A 17215-nucleotide genomic window follows, 5' to 3' on the forward strand; every position below is an offset into this window, starting at 1 on the left:
CGCGCGCACAAATAAAACACTTACATGAAAATGGAGAGGAGGAAAAGCAGAATAGGAAGCACTGCATGCAATAGCATCTGAAAATACATTTAACAAAGACAATCAGTACATGCTGATTACCCACTCAAAATCTTTTGTTAAAGTACATCCACTTTTGAAAGTCTCAGATTTTAGCCACCACGAGCTTCTCTCCTCGTAGCATCATGAAGCAGCTCTATGTCGACTCCATCTGGAGGTAACTGGACGTATCTCACCACTGATCCTCTGATGAAGCAGTTCCTCACTGAACGCTGTTACATCAAAAGGAAAATGAAAAATGGTAATGGTAATAACAAACGGAACATACCACATGAAAAGAAAAACATTATCTGGAAAAGGAAAATGGAGAAGACAAAAGGAACATGAACCAAGTAAACAAGGAGAAGGTGAGACTGCTAGAAACACCAGTGTCAACCAGTAAACATACGGTATTGCCTTTTTTTCTCCCCAAAACTTTTATTTTTCTGGGACTTTGAATGTTTTGTGCACCAGCAAAGGCATATGAATAGCTGCATAAAGGCTACTTTTACATTGTTATTCCGGATTTCGTTAGGCCATAACTGTGGGCTATATACTCTATGGTCTTTGCTGATAGTTCAACTTTAGTATAGTTTTTACTTGTATTGATACTGAAAACATAGTCCTTTGCATACTTGGGAGATTGATCTTACATAGGAATATCCACTGGCAATTGTTGCTCCAGTTATAATTGTGCAGTTAAAAACTAAATGCAAAGATCATCTTGGTCAATGATACTGGAGAGTCAGCTGCAGTACCAACTTGGTACTGTTTTTTTAATTAAACTACCTTATCAAAAAAATGATATGGGAAAGAGCAACATAGACTAACCTTTCCACATATATTTTAGTTATTTGCAAGATCACTAACTACAGAAAACCAATATGTTAAGATACTAACTTTTCATACGATTAAATCAGAAGAAAGAGAAAATACAGTGATTTATTTGGAATGGGGATCATCATCTCTTACTACATCACAGGCTCATAGCAAATACCAAGTCCTTGTAATAATACAGAAAGCATATGCTAAAAATCTCATTTGATGAACCATTCAATCTAATACTTTTGAGGAATAACACCACATTTGAATGGTAGGTACCCTTCTTAACAAATTAATTTAATAATTTAAGCCCATTTGATGAACCACCTACTAAAAAGCTCCCACTGAATGGAAATGGCATTAGATTCCTGTATCCCAAAACAGCCAATACCGCCCTGGAAATAACTTAAACAGTACCTTCGAATAATAACTAACATATTTAACCATGAATGCTAGATGATCGATACATTGGGAAATTTCGAGAAATAACAATAATCCACTCAAGCTAATACAATCCACTCAGAAACTTGCTAATAGAGATAATGTACTCATTTCAGGTATTTTTGATGAAGAATGTACTCATTTCAGGTATTAGTCTGCAAGATCACGTAACTCAAAGAAAAACCTATATAACATTTTTGATAACTAGTATTTCTCTTATCATTTTTGATAACTAGTATTTCTCTTATCTGGCAATAGTTTGATCCAGAGAAATTCTTGACCAATTGCTTGAGAATAGCTGTTTTAGACTCCTATTGCTTATCATTTCTTAGCGTTGCAATTTTTTTTATTTTTTTATTTTTTTGGTAAAGTAATAAAATTCATTAGTAAAACATCAAGAAGATGCAAGGTTACAGATGGTTCAAAGATTCTTTTCTTGTTTAATATATATGGTAACCTACATGGCTACATCTACCTTACCACCTAACCCTGCCTCCCCATGTCATAGTGGCCCTTCCCACTTTACTCCCTTGGTGACTAGGACCCTCAACCTCAGGGATGGAGGCAGCAGGTGCTTTGTAAAAGGTTCAAAATCATCAAAATCTTACAAAATAATATTCACAAATCCTCATTATTAACCTTTCCCGGTGCACATATCCAACCAACAGTCAATAGCTTGTAAGAAAACTATTGGTTCGTCAGAACTTCAATCACAATATTAGGGAACAGATACCATCCTTCCTCCAAGTGCATACATGCAGAAAATAGAATGGATCTCCACAGTATAATTAGAGCCGAGTTGGATAGCAATTCTTGAATATGTGTGTGTATGTGTTTGTAGAGAGAGAGAGAGGAGCAAGTACCACTTTTCCAAAAAAAATCAACAGTAGAAATAAGAAATAAGTATAGCAAAAATATGGAAGAAAGAGCAGTGAACCCTACAGCATTTCCTAGTTATTAACTTACTTACAATGGTCAGAGGCCAAAGAAAATTCTAACATGCTTGACAATGGCCATCCATAAAATATACAAGTGCAGAAGTTAACATTCCTAATCAAGAAGCATTACTTTATCCACCCACCAAAACCCGTATAAAGGAAAAAAGGGGTGCAATTACCATGTGAGGGTACTTGTCTTCATCAACGACCCTTGTGTTTTCGAGCTTAATGTTGAGATACTGATCAACTGAATGGAGCGTGCCTCGGATAGCCAAATCATTCTTCAGTTCCACTGTCACTTCTCTGCCCACCATGTCCTTGAAGTATGAAAAAAACAACTGGAAAGGGTGGGACAGGATGGAAGAAAACTTAGTTAGATACAAGTGAAAAATATAAAGCTAAGAAAGGGACAGATTTTCATGAAGGAGCCGGAGTTTCCAATCTACAACAATCAGAAGATCCTTTTTTTCCATAGAAGACTTCAAGGGAGATAGAAACTAAAGGGATTAGACTGAATAGAGAGGAATGAAAAGCAAAAAGAAAAGGACATAGTAACATTACCATTTTCTATTTCTATGGGAAGATCTCGTCAGTTCGCGTGTCTTTTCCGAGTTCAGCTACCCAAAATCTGAAATTTCATAAAGTTTGCATGTTAAGTAACACAAGTGTTCCTCCCTTCATTCCAATTTATATCAGAATCACACTATTCCATTTCTACACAATTTTTGAGAATTCAAATTCATTAAAATATTCAAGTTTGGTAAATTTCCCTAAAAAAAAAAAAAAAACAAATTGACCAGCTTTGTTCATCCAACCTTTTACTTAACTGAAATAATCGCAAATCAAACACCACTGCCACATGGAAAGCAAAGGAGAATTACATAGAACTATGACAAATTGAAGTTAAGGCTATATTTATACATTCGGAGCAAAGACAGAGCATTACAGCACAATTTTGTCAGATTTTGTAGTCTACAAGGACTAGGGTTTTGGTTTGAACACAGATGCAGATGAAAAAAGTGTTGGAGGAAAATGGCAACTTACAGATGGAATTTAATGGAGAAAGAGGACAACAAGTTCACTGCCCAACGAGAATGGAATTTAATTGGAGACTGCCTTCAATTTGAAATTCAAGCGATAACAGGGTCCGAATTTTGGAGGCCTTTCGCGTAAACAAATGGAGTGTATTTTTGAAAGGGAAAAGGTCCAAATTTACTTCTTCTTCTTTTTTTTTTTTCCAAAAGTCCAAATTTGCTTTGACTATATTACCTAGCGCAAATTTATTCTCAATTAAAAAAGTACTTTTAAAAAAAGAAAAAAAATTGAAGATCGGGGGATATAAGGTGGTGAATCGAACCTCCCCAATAAGATGAAAGTTCAAATAGTCAATTAACTGAGTTAAAAAAGTACTTCATTTTTATCCTTGCCGTTATTAAAATTGCTCAAATTTTTTCTTCTGGACTAACAATAGTAGCATAAAGGCTAAAAGCTTATTTGACTGAGCTTATAACCAGTTATTAAAATTGCTCAAGTTTGTTCTTCTGGAATAACAACAGCAATATAAAGGCTAAAAGCTTTGTTTGAATGGGCTTATAACCCGTTATTAAAATTGCTCAAGTTTGTTCTTCTGGAATAACAACAACAACATAAAGGCTAAAAGCTTGTTTGAATGAGTTTATAATTTATGATAAGCTGAAAGTCACAAGTTAGAAATTTTAACTTATTATTTTTAGCTTACTTTTGTTATTTTGACTTAAAAAAGAGTGCTTAATTTTTTTTTTTTAATCTTTACCAAAACGCTGCAAAATTGCTTAAAAGCGCCTAAAATAAGCCATAATCCAAACAGGCTCTAAACTTTAACCATTTATAAGCTCAAATAAGAAGGGCAAGATTGTGTCATTTGATAACAACGAGGTAAAAACAAGACACTTTTTAATATAGAGTAAATTTACTCTACTTAGTATAGTCCATGCGTTTATTTGGACCTTTGCCCTTCCTGAATGTGATTTATAAGCTATGATTCTGTAATGCGTTTTATAATTGTGCTTTTGCTATGCGATTTGCACTACTAAGATTTGAACCCTCAGGATTGTATATATTTCATTGATTACTAGATCACGCCCTTGGATGTTTTATATACTAAATATATTCATTTTATTTTATCAATATTTTTGGATTATGCTCTTATTGTTAGTAAAACATCACTTATTTATCTTTGATTCTAACGAAGCTCGAGTGTGAATTGGATGGATTTTACGTATCAAAATATTTGATTTGTAAAAAATTTACCTTCCATTAAGCTATGTATTTGAGTTCTGTTAGGATCAAGGGCGAATATGGGACAATTTATTAATTATGAATAACCAAAATTCAAGAGATGGTAAAATTTAAATATTATCAGTGTTAGTAAAAGGTAGGAGGTACCCAGCAAAATTAGTTAGGTACGTAGAAATTGATGAACACCACAGTATGTGCAAGGAACTTGAAGGATAAACTTCTCATGTATTAACATTTTACAAATGCTTAGCGATCTACCTAAAATAGCATGGAAAGGATTAATGTATCATAATTGAGGGAAACCAATATCCATTTTCATTATATGGTTACTAGTAGGCACAAGTGAAAAAGAAGACTTGTTGCCAACGTAAGAGAATGCATTTAAGGAAATGAAAAAATTTGCACTAAAAATATTTGAGCCATATGATTTACAAGAGATTTTAAATTTTTATTTAGTTCAATTTCAATAATATAAACAAAATTCTTTATTTATCAGAAAAAAGGAAAAAGAAGAAGAAAGAAATGGCTGGATTATGGACTTGTGTCTCAAGTGTTGTACAGGTACTAGATAAAAAGCATTGGTGGATCAAACATAACTGTACTTTGAAGTTTCCCTATCACCCTCACAACGACTCTTGGCATCTTATGCACTGTCTTCATCTTCAAATTCTCATAATTATTCTTTTTTTCCACATAAATTCTCTCTCTTCAGTCCCAAGTCCAAATTAACATGCCCCGTTTTGTATCCTCGTAATTGCTCTATATAAGTTTCGTACTTTGTTTCGGATTTCATTAATTAGGGCCAAGCTTTAGGTTTTATTTATACCTGTCTATTGTGTTTGTTTTATTGGTGCTACTGGAAATGGCTCCATGGGGCGGGCTATCTTGCTGTTTAAGTGCAGCTGCTCTTTATCTTCTCGGAAGAAGCAGTGGAAGGTTTATAATCAATTCATCCACTTTTTTTTTTTCTTAAAATTAATTGTTTCTTTTGTTGTTTTTTCTGTTTTTGTGGTTCTCGAATTTAATTGCTTAGTTGCTTACATGTCTGTGTCCTAATGCAGAGATGCTGAAGTGCTTAAATCTGTTACAAGGGTTAATCAATTGAAGGATCTTGGTAAGTGACTTTGTTTTTTCAAGATATGAATGGCTTAGTTGTTCTACTAATCGCTTTTAGTAGACATCGAAATTGCCATTAGAAGGAGTCATTCAAAAGGTTGCATTTCATAGTTTATAAGAAAACTCAACCACTTTATATAAAAAGAACTAACTTTGTATCCATTGAGAAAACTGAAGAGGGGTTTAGAGGGAGCAAAGAGGCAGATGGATTTTTAGTTTTGTCGAGTACCGCTAAACTTGTTACATTTTTTTGGTAGTATGTTCTTACCATAACAAGAGTTATATACTGTGTTCCTTATATCTTCGGTGTAAAAATGGTGTCGTTTGTGCATGGATAGTTGGATGGATGTTTTGGATGATTAATATAGTATGTGTTATTGTAATTCAGGCACAATCTTGGTGTAACTAATAAAATCATATTTGAAAGAAGAACATCTCTTTGCTCCACATAATTTTAGAACTTAACATTGGATAGTTATATATCTTATTGTTGCATTTTGTTAGTGAATTCTCTCAACCTTGAATGATCTTTGTACTCCTATTTTAGCCCAACTACTAGATACTGCATCCAAGGTGTTGCCTCTGGTGGTTACTATATCTGGAAGGGTTGGTGCAGATACACCAATTAACTGTGAGTACAGTGGTCTACGAGGCGTGATAGTGGAAGAAACTGTATGTTATCTCGGTCTTTAAATAATAGCATAGGATATCTGTATTCCTTTCAGTGATGTTCTATTAAATGTTCTTGATACTATTACAGGCCGAACAACATTTTCTGAAACACAATGATGCAGGATCTTGGATACAGGATTCTGCTTTGATGCTCTCGATGTGTAAAGAAGTTCCGTGGTACCTGGTTGGAATGACTTCCTCTTGTATTTCTATCTTAATAATGCTGAAGGCTGTATAAATGAATTCTTAAGAATTTTGCAGTGCTTTGATCTATGAATTTTTAATATTTTGACTTGTGTACTAGGACGATGGAACAGGTCGCACTTTTGTAGTTGGTGGTCGTGGTGCCACGGATTTGGTACTGACAGTTGGAAGTGAAGTCTTTGAGGAAGTGGGGCGATCATTTGTGCGAGGGACATTGGATTATCTCCAAGGTCTTAAGGTCTGTTTTGACATATAACTGTTGTTCAGCGTGTAAGCCATGTTCATGCTTGGGTGTGGTTTCACTGTATAGTTCACTTTAGGTGAATAAAGAGGAGGAGAACTAAAGGAAATGGAGAGGACCTTAAAGAAAAGGAAAGGAGTATGCCTCTCCACATTTTTCTCCTCCAAAATCTAGGGGTTAAGAGACGAATCTTCTTTGCCAATTGTAAAACAAAAGGGGTATAATAAATAGTTCCCATGGAGATGGCGAGCAGTCTGGTCTTCTTTCCTTTTCCTCCTCTACTTTTCACAACCAGTGATAGTGCAGGTTGTAATTGTATTTTCATAAAACTCTGCGTCTTCTGATCAACCTAGAATACTCCCAATATTGGCCTCATAGTACCTTATTCTTCCTTGATTGTAGCTCCCAGGAGTTGGGTCAGATGAATGGCAGAACTTCTTAAAATGGTACCGCTGGCAGAGATGCAATATTCTCCCAGCTTAATATTTGATCTCTAAAGTTTTTATTGATGGTAACTTTGACTGTGGCCTATTATTTTCATAAGGAGGAGGCCGAAGCCATTTTTAACTAGCTTCATAAGCATAGAAGGTAGTGCATTGCAGGAAAACACTCTCCCCAGTCACTTGCATATCTGTTCATGTGTGACCGTGTTCTTTTGTATTTTGTTGAAGTTAATTAACTGATGATTACTTTTGAAGATGCTTGGAGTGAAGAGGATTGAACGTGTGCTGCCAGTTGGTACTCCTTTGACTGTTGTTGGTGAGGTATGATATACCTTTTGAGCAGAAATAGCTACAACACTTCCGTAGAAGGGAGTAAGACAAATTAACAGAATTCAGATGATGCCTAATAGCAACTCTCTGTCTGCTTATTGATTACTCACTCACTATGTATTCCTAACAGTGATGTTATCAAAAACTGTTTTCCTCACACTATCTGTAAATAAAATTGATGACAGATACAGTGAAACAAAACACCTTCTATATACTTATTAGTTCTCGCCCTTTCTATATAGTTCTCTATTTTCTGTAAGGTAACTCTTAGTAATAGTTTCTAGAGATTTTTGTTGCATCACCTAATTGTGGTTCTTGGAAGGGAAAAGAGGTAAAAATACAAAAAAAAAAAAAAAAAAAAAAAAAAAAAAAAAAGGAATAAGAGGAGACTTCTAGAAAGGATTTGAATTCTAGAACAAACTCAAAATGATCCAAGAGTTACAGAAATTCAACTAAATGGTAAATTAGTGAACTTTTTTTAATCACATAAAATACATATCAAGACCTATTTGCATCCTCGAAATATATAAAATGACCCAGTTCTTTTGTTGCAGTTGAGTGGAAGCAAGCATCCAAAGTTTGCACTTGCTTGTAATTTGTCTTTCCTTGTGTTTTTCATGGTCATCATGACCTGATTGGTAGGAAATAGTTTGAAGCGAAATTAATAAATAAAATAGCAAATATCGAATAGAAATAGATATCAAGGAAATAACAGGATGAAAATGCATCCAATATTAATAGATTACTCTAGCTATACTTAAGCTTTCATTGCTCACTTCTACTACATTACTCTGCTTGAACACTGGTCGACCCTTCTTTGTGTGTATCATGGGGTCTGGATGCATATAAGATCTGTTTGTATAGTGTGATAAGTTCCTATTCCTTTGTGATTGTATCAGGCTGTTAAAGATGACATTGGGACAGTTCGGGTCCAGCGACCACACAAAGGCCCGTTTTATATCTCTCATAAAACTATTGACCAGCTCATTGCAAATCTTGGGAGATGGGCAAGGTTGGTATGCTTTACTTTCTAACTGTAACCACCCGTATACTTCCCCTAGTAATTTTACATACTTCTTCACATGCCCGCATCAACTGTTATGTTCAAAGTCATTGACACGAGTACATTCTACTTCAATTAGGTTGATAATGTATTTCGTAGTATCTGTATGAAGTACCCTTACCACTATCACATTTGATTCAACAAAGATTTGTCTACAAAAATGGAAGTTCGTGAAATAACTTGCTTCAACATATCAATTCCTCCATGAGTATTCAAGGCGGCCCCAGGAATTGTTGGCGGTAGCCTCGTACATAGTATTGATAAGTTCTTTTCTTTTCAGGTGGTACAAGTATGCTTCAATGGGGTTTTCTGCCGTCGGTGTATATCTACTTATGAAGCATGTTTTTCATTTTGTGATGGAAAGGAAGCGTCACTGGGAATTGCGCAGGAGGTATGTTTAACCCAAGACTCCTAAAACTGCCCTTTTTTTTTTTCTGGCTCTTCTTTTCCATTTTTCCCTTACTAATCCTTCTGAGTTATGGGCACTTCGCAAATGAATTTTATGGGGAAATATTCATGAAGTGTTTGTTCATCAATTGCATTAGAGTTTAGTGACAAGACATGAGAAATTACCTATGGTGAGTTGGTGACAAAATACATGGAGCTTTTGATGCATATAAACAATGGCATATTCCATTTCCACTCACAAGATGCACCTGTGTGCAGAAACGAGACATGGTTTTGGAGATACCAACGATAGGGACAGAAAAACCCTTAGGCTTTACCTGTTATCAGGCCCTTACACATAAATGCCCTATGTTGTTATGGGCTTGGGCCACATGTTATATTGAATTTTACTAAAAAGTTGAGAAAGACATGTTATACTGAGTTCTAATAAAAATGAGGAAGATCCTTATATGCATGTTCTTTTCCACATGGGAGAGATGGACTTTTTTCCTAGGGCAGTACACATAAATATACTATTTTGTTATGGGCTTGGACTACATGTTATATTGAATTCTACTAAAAAAGTTGAGAAAGACATGTTATACTGAATTCTAATAAAATGAGGAAGAAGATCCTTATATGCATGTTCTTTTCCACATGGGAGAGAATCAGTGTTTAGGATGGCGAAAGGTGAGGCGTGGCGACAAGGGCTCGCCTCACGCCTCATGGCGAGGCGTGGCGTGGCGAGCGCCTTTTAGGAGCGAGGCGAGAATTAACAAAAAAAAAAAAAATATATTAAATATGCATATATAAATACCCAAAAACTCAAATGCTCAACAAAATACTAGCATATATTTCAATTGAAAAACTAAAAAAGTCTAAAAGTCTCCAACTAGATAGTTAATAAGTCATAAGGTCCCTAAGTGTTAGCTATTCTTCTTCAAGATCTAAAAATTCTTCAACCACAAGAGTGTTATCATTATATTGGCTGTCATCTTCTTCTTCCTCTGAGTCTTCATCAAAGAGGGTTCGACTTGAAGAAGCCACCTCTTTATCCTTGGTCATTGAACTTGAACAACTCGCCCTAAGACCATAAATACTCTCCTCACATCCACTTGCCGAAGCAACAATACCCCAAGTGAGACCATCATCTTCTAACTCTTCCTCTGCAAGGTCTTCGGGTGCTCCAGTTACCCATTCATTTACCTCATCAATATTCTCCAACCTAATTGGATCAATGTTGTCGCGAGCTTTTTAACGACGCTTCAATGTTCTATTGTACTTAATGTACACTAGATCATTGAGACGTTTTAGCTCAAGTCTATTCCTCTTCTTGGAGTGAATCTGTGTATAAGTTGTAGAGAGTAATTAAAGAATGCTAATAAAATAAGGATAATGTAATTATGTAATATAAAATAGAATAAATCTTCTTCTCTCTCACATGTTCATAGACACTCCAATTTCTTTCACATCCGGATGCACTACAAGTTAAGCTTAGTACTTTGATAGCAAACTTTTGCAAGGCTGCAACATGGTTACCATATTGCATCCACCATTCAACTACGGAAAAAATATTTCAAAAAGTATTAAGTATAAAGAAATCAAATAAGTTATAAAGACAAGTAAAACAACTAACTTACCTGGTGACAAACTGTCTCTAGCTCTAATGGCAGATTCCTTACCAAATGTCCCATCTGCTTGTCTATACTCACCAAGCTCAGCCGACATTTTATCTCTCAAATTGGGATCAGGGACCAACTTCTCAAGACAGAAATGTAGTGATCTCACACTTCTCCATCTAAAGTTTCAGCAGCTGCAGTCTTATAATATAACCCCGGGTTCAGAATATGTCCTGTTGCATGCAAAGGTCGATGAAGTTGATCCGACCATCTTTTATCAATGATCTTCAAGACTTTTTCATACCTCCTCTCATCTCCCCCAAATGCCTTTGCAATAGATTCTTTGCAAAGATCCATAGCTTCATAAAGATAGCCCATTGGTGGTTTTTTCTCCCCATCCACCAAATGAAGTACGATAATCAAAGGGCCACCAACTTTAAGTGCCTTACAAACATCATTCCAAAATGATGGAAAAATAATGTTCCTCGCAACCTCTTTCCCTGCAATTTCCTTTGCATGTTTGCTTTGTTTCCATTCATTTGAAGTGACTAGGCTTCTTAAGTTTTTCTTTTGCATGTAAAAACTATGCAAAGTCAAGAAAGCTGTTGCAAATCTAGTCTTGCCCGGTTTCACCAAATTTCTTTCATTTGTAAACTTCCTCATCAAGTTTGATAGCAATGGCCTTTGACTGATGTAAGCATACATCTTAGTAGCCTTGCTAAAAACTACAAAAGAAATACCAAATAGTTATTAAGTATAAACTATAAAGTGTAAAATGTAACACTTTGATGCTGTGGCACAAGTACACAAGTCAAAACTATATTAAAGTTACCTGAAGCATACGGGTTGATCTTGAAAATGTCACCAAATATGAAATTGATACAATGGGCAGTACATGGAGTCCAATAAATATGTGGGAATGTGCCATGCATCATTTGACCTGCTTTTACATTCTCACTAGTATTATCGGTAACCACTTGTACAACATTATCCTTTCCAATTGACTCAATAGTCCTCTCAAACAAGCTGTACATTTTAGTGGAATCCGTAGAAGAGTGGCTGGCATCATATGATCCAAGAAACAAACTACCTTTTGCAGAGTTTACCAAAACATTGATGACCATTTTTCCATTCCGGGCTGTCCATTTATCCATCATAATGGAACATCCAAACTTGCTCCATTGCACTTTGTGTTCCTCCACAATCTTGTCAACCTTCTCCACCTCTTTTTTTAGACAAGTAACTCTAACTTCGTGATAGGAGGAGGAGGAGGAGGAGGAGGAGGAGGAGGAGGGGGGGGGAGGGGGAGGGGGAGGAGGCGGGGGAGGCGGGGGAGGCGGGGGAGGAGGGGGGAGGGGGGAGGGGGGAGGGGGGGGAGGGGGAGGGGGGGGGAGGGGGAGGCGGGGGAGGAGGGGGGGAGGCGGAGGAGGGGGGGAGGGGGGAGGGGGGAGGGGGAGGGGGAGGGGGAGGGGGAGGAGGAGGAGGAGGAGGAGGAGGAGAGGAGGAGACGCAGCTGCTATGGAAAAGTGATGAAATAAAACCCTAGAAATAATATTTTACTCTTTATTCTCAATATGTTTTTAAAAAGTCAGCTCTTTTTAAAAAAAAAAACAACAAAAAAAAACAACAAAAAAAAAAGGCGACGCCTTGCTCGCCTTGCCTTGCCTTTCTAAAACTGCCACGCCTTAGCTGGCTATGGTGAGGCAGGCTCGCCTTGCCACGCCTCACGCCTTTTGGCGTAAGGCGAGCGCCTTTCATAACACTGGGAGGGATGGATGTTTTCCGGGGCCAGCAATCACGGCGAGATTTGTGCCCAAGAAATATCTATACATGTGTATATTGCTCGGATGTTGTCAGGCCATTGAGTTCTCACCCATCCTGAGAATGAAGTAAATTACTAAGAATACAGAATTTGATTAGTGCCACAAACACCAAACTGCACCACCCAATTCATAGATAAGCAAATTTGTAGCAGGCTAAGATGAACATTAGTCCCTTAAAATATTTGTGACCTAGTATTTTTGAGATGAAGGCATTTTTCTTGGTTTTTACCTCCTTCCAACTTCGCGAATAGCTTAGAATTTAGCATCCATGCCACTTAAATGAGTATTTTGGTGGAAAGAAATAGGAGAGTTGTGAAGGGGTGGAATACGACTTTTGGTGGCCCCATGGGGTCCCCGTTAGTATAGATGATTTGTTATCTTTTGTAGAGAAGCGTGGAATTCTCTAATTTTTGGTACACTTATTCTATACAGGGTTTTTCCTGATAACATGAGTAAACTATTGCTTTATTAAAACAGCTTTGTGTTAGAGGTTCTTCAGTTAATGGAGCTTATTAAACCAATCAAAATATCTAGGTGCATTTTTCCCTTTTTCTATACATATATGATAATGGTACTAACAATGATGGCAACATCAAGAAGGTGCAAGAGCAAAATTACAAAAATAACAAGTATTGCATTCACATCTATTTCAAGGAAAGTTCAAATTCTCAAAATAGTTGAACTTCATCTCTACTTTACCTACAAATTTATTATTTTCCCACCTTATTACCCGTGCCGCCACTCAACTAGGAAAGATAAAGTGGAGTATATCATACTTTTGTGCATTTTTTGATGTTAGTAGACCGATTATATGACTTACATATGTATTACTTTTTACTTTTCATTGGTAAATCCTTGATTCTAGGAGTGAGCTGAACTCCATTTTGGCTTATAGGTTTTTTATTTTTAATGAGGTTCAGATTGATTAAGTTGGTTAGTCTGACATCAGCTTAAAATAGTCCTGAGTAACGAAACTTTGCTTCTTTTCTTTTCCCCTTAAAATTTCCAATCCTGCAAGGTTGGCTCATCTTGGCTCATCTGCTTTAGGAAGCGAGCTTGCCAAAAGTTCTGGTGTTATCTTTTTTGGTGATCTAGATATCTTAATGCTTATGGCCTTGAACTTCTTGAGATATATTTGTGCAGCAATTTATTTTCTTCCGTTGATGTTGGTGCAATTTTGTACATTTCAAGCGGCAGTTTTGTCTTTTCTGTTTTTCCTGTGTTTTGCCTTCTTTTGGTTGATAATCCTAAACTTGAGAAACACTTGCCGGTGCAGAGTTCTTGATGCTGCTGCTAAAAGAGCAGGACATGAGGATGAAGGTAGATTGCTTGGTTTACATTCTTCTATCTTAATGTCTCAACCTTTTGGTTGCTTTGCAGTTAAATTGTTTTATTTTGCTTCCTTTCTATTTTTAGGTTCTAATGCTACAGCTGAGAATGGAGTGGATAATAAAAAGGACCAGTTAATGCCAGATCTATGCGTTATATGTCTAGAGCAGGAATACAACTCAGTTTTTGTCCCGTAAGACCCTTTGACCAAAGCTTTTACTTACCTCTGATTTTCTGTAATTTTTTATATGCCTTCAATATATTGTACTATTAAAGAAAAAAGGGCATTTGGTTCTTGCATTTAGAAATGTGGTTTCAATGCTCTCCTCTGTCAACCCACTTCAAATCTTCTGTCCCTAGTTTCTGGCCCATTGCCTATAGCAAGGAATAAGTTGTTGCCATGTTGAAGCTGAGGCTTTAGAGGGTGAACGATGTAACTAAGATGCTATGCAAACCAATAAATAACCGGTATAGCAGGTTGATAACTGGTTTCCTCTCTTTTCCGTCGTTATGCTCTTCATAAACAAGATGCCTTCTGACCATTTATCTTCAATCATTACCTGTTCAATAATTTAGATGTTCGGGACATTACTATGCTGCAAAATTTCCGAAATTTTCAGGAATCACGTGCCAATGTGGTTTAGACTAACCAATCACAATAGAAGTAGAGTTCATATAAGCATTACCAACTAATTCAGATAAACTACTGATGAAAAAATAAAACTAATTCAGATAAAACCAGGTTACCTGAACAACAACAACAACAACAAGAAGCCCAGTATAATCCCACCATGTGGGGTCTGGGGAGGGTAGAGTGTACGCAGACCTAACCCCCAACTTGAAAGGTAAGGCGGCTGTTTCCGAGAGACCCTCGGCTCAAGAGAGGAGAACAAGAGAGGAAAAACAAGACAAAAGGTTAGATAGGACCAAACATATCGAAAACAATAAGAAAGTAAGGAATAACAAAAGCGATAAAGTCATTGTAGAACAGTTCGGAAAGAAAGGAGCATTAGCTACTATAAATAACTAAGATAACCAAAGTACAACAGCCCAACAAATATAAGCAGTAATCCAATGCAGAAATCCAATGGCAATAAACAAATGAGCAAAACTACAACTGCTATGGTGAAAAGATTAGCCACCTAGCCTTCTATCCTAATCTGAGTCCTCCACAACCTCCTATCTAAGGTCATGTCCTCGGTGAGCTGAAACTGTGCCATATCCTGTCTAATCACCTCTCCCCAATACTTCTTCGGCCTCCTTTGCCTCTCCTGAAATCGTCCATAGCCAACTGCTCACACCTCCGCATTGGGGCATCTGTGTCTCTCCTCTTCACATGCCCAAACCATCTCAGCCTCGCTTCCCGTATCTTGTCTTCCACCGATGTCACTCCCACTTTGTCCAGGTTACCTGAACGAAGATCTTAAAAGGCAAGTTGTTTAGTATTGCAATGGAATGTCTAAATAGAGCGGAATTGCTATGTAGAACTCATGTAGCCACCTCAACTTATTGGGGAATAGTTGAGTTCATTTGATTTAATCAATGACGGCTCAGCTTCCTTTTTGTCCATGTTTAGGCCGCTGAACTAAAATCTTGAAAAAAAATAGTGTCTCCCAGACTTGTCATGAGATTTTATTTTCCAATGCTGTTCAAGTGTTTTGCTGCTTGGTTGATTCATCCCTTTTGGACAAATCCGCTTAAACACACTGCACAATAAAATTAGAGGACTTTGAGGGGTAAGAATAGAGGAATGCAAGGAAAAAGCTGCAGAATTGGAGCATTTTGTTCCATCTATTATTCTATCAATATCTATCTATTGTTTAGTGGCTGGCGGGATACTAAAGGTGCACTTACCTGTTTGTTTCGCAGGTGTGGTCATATGTGCTGTTGCATGACGTGCTCTTCACACTTGGGAAACTGCCCACTTTGTAGGAGACGGATCGAGCAGGTTGTGAAAACTTTTCGTCATTGATCTGCACATTATTTCATAGCCTTAGGTAACAGCACACATGGATGAGCAGAAAGCCAATTCTCTCGCTCCCTTGTTGAATTGTCTGTTGAAGTAATCCTTTTCTCGCTCACACAATCAAATTTCTGGTTCTAATAATAGCTCATGCAAAAGTTTATGCAAGTGTTAGCCGTTTTTGAAACTCGGATATTAACTTGTAGATAGTATTGAGCTGGAATTAGTCATAAATTGGAGAGTTGTATGCCGTTATGATGTATAGGCTCCATTCATGCAATTATCCTCCATTGTGCTTCTGTTTTTACATACTCAGGCTAACACTTAACTATCATTTCTGGTTCTTGACTCAGACCTCAACGTCGAGAATACTTAATTTGGCTTTACAATAAGCAAGAATGATTTTCTAAGAAAGCTGGAGAGTTATTTGGAAAGAATAAAAAATTCTTAAATTTAATTTAAAGAACTCATCCAATTTAACGCAAGGTTATTGTAGAGTTTAGTTTAATTCCATTCCATCAGAAGTCTCTGAATGTTTGTTTGCCAAGAAAATGGATTGTGTATCTAACACATCCAAGATTGTATAAAGAAACAACTCATTTCTTCAATTAATGTGGGACAAGCTAACACATTTCTGCACGCTCGAAGTTGTATATTTGGATCATGGAAAATATAACACTGGAGTCCAACATTGAATAAAACAAAAATAAGGATGGATCTAACTTATAATTATATTAAGTAAATTAAGAGTGAGCTTAATTCACTCGGCAAAACTAATTTATGAGGCGAAGATTATAATAACTTCCATTCAGTCATTTAGAAACCATTTTCAATTACATGTCCATAGTCAGTTGCAAAAATGATTTTTCATTGAATATCAATATTGGGAGTATTCATTGAAGACATAAACGTACGCCTGCTATTTTTTTTTTTTTAATTTTTCTAAAGCCTATTTGGATGGGCTTATGCCTATAAGTTGAAAACAGCTTATAAGTTAAAAAAAATAAGTTGGGTAGTCTAACTTATTTCATTTTTTTGGCTTATAAGCTGTTTTTAACTTATAAGCTACTTTAGATAAGCTAAGTCAAATGGGTTTAATTATTTTTTTGAGCTTATTTTAAGCATAAAAGACTTTAAGCTGGCCAGTCAAACACTAAAAAAACTGAAAACAACTTATAAGTAACTTATAAGCCAATCCAAACGGGCTCCTAATACTAAGACGTCATATTTGTATTCATTAGTAGGCGACAATCCAACAAAACAAGGCGGGAATGATATTTATATAAGTATTTTCTGTGGTTCATTTTTTATTAGAGAGAAAAGGAAAAACAACAAAGGTAGGAAGTTATGCCTAACAAGTTTTTAATGCTTTATAATCGCCATAAAAGTTTTTATTTAAACTAGTAAACCAATAGCACCCTTCTAATACAGCCAAACAAATTCTATGTTCTCTGGAATAACGGCTGCACGTTATTATTGTTTCAGTTATG

The 17215-nt window shown here is 36.4% G+C and overlaps 2 protein-coding genes across 3 annotated transcripts; one reads left to right on the forward strand and one right to left on the reverse strand.

Moving 5' to 3' along the window:
* Positions 1 to 31: 31 nt before the first annotated feature.
* LOC132608200 (sm-like protein LSM2) lies at positions 32 to 3492 on the reverse strand. Of its 2 annotated transcripts, none has more exons than XM_060322264.1 (4): positions 3303 to 3492; positions 2820 to 2886; positions 2438 to 2596; positions 32 to 290 (listed from the first exon to the last, which is right to left on the reverse strand). In XM_060322264.1, the coding sequence occupies exons 2-4, from the start codon at positions 2820 to 2822 to the stop codon at positions 171 to 173; spliced, it is 282 nt and encodes a 93-aa protein (XP_060178247.1). In that variant the 5' UTR covers positions 2823 to 2886; positions 3303 to 3492; the 3' UTR covers positions 32 to 170. The 2 variants fall into 2 exon arrangements, with proteins under 2 accessions (XP_060178247.1, XP_060178251.1); XM_060322268.1 differs by lacking the exon at positions 3303 to 3492 and adding an exon at positions 3074 to 3224.
* Positions 3493 to 5083: 1591 nt separating this feature from the next.
* LOC132608209 (E3 ubiquitin-protein ligase SP1) lies at positions 5084 to 16024 on the forward strand. The gene is made up of 11 exons (XM_060322273.1): positions 5084 to 5471; positions 5597 to 5649; positions 6199 to 6323; positions 6412 to 6507; positions 6628 to 6765; positions 7467 to 7532; positions 8441 to 8553; positions 8885 to 8995; positions 13710 to 13753; positions 13850 to 13955; positions 15632 to 16024. The coding sequence occupies exons 1-11, from the start codon at positions 5398 to 5400 to the stop codon at positions 15732 to 15734; spliced, it is 1029 nt and encodes a 342-aa protein (XP_060178256.1). The 5' UTR covers positions 5084 to 5397; the 3' UTR covers positions 15735 to 16024.
* Positions 16025 to 17215: the final 1191 nt, after the last annotated feature.

The sequence above is a fragment of the Lycium barbarum genome, chromosome 1 (assembly GCF_019175385.1).
Source record: "Lycium barbarum isolate Lr01 chromosome 1, ASM1917538v2, whole genome shotgun sequence".
NCBI classification, from domain to species: Eukaryota; Viridiplantae; Streptophyta; class Magnoliopsida; order Solanales; family Solanaceae; genus Lycium; species Lycium barbarum.

Coding starts and splice junctions, on each gene's coding strand:
- LOC132608200 (XM_060322264.1), bottom strand. Junction 291..2,437: donor AAGACAAGTACCCTCACATG/GTAATTGCACCC, acceptor TTGATGTAACAG/CGTTCAGTGAGGAACTGCTT.
- LOC132608209 (XM_060322273.1), top strand. CDS start 5,398: ATGGCTCCATGGGGCGGGCTATCTTGCTGTTTAAGTGCAGCTGCTCTT. Junction 7,533..8,440: donor CTTTGACTGTTGTTGGTGAG/GTATGATATACC, acceptor TGATTGTATCAG/GCTGTTAAAGATGACATTGG. Junction 13,754..13,849: donor AGCAGGACATGAGGATGAAG/GTAGATTGCTTG, acceptor TTCTATTTTTAG/GTTCTAATGCTACAGCTGAG.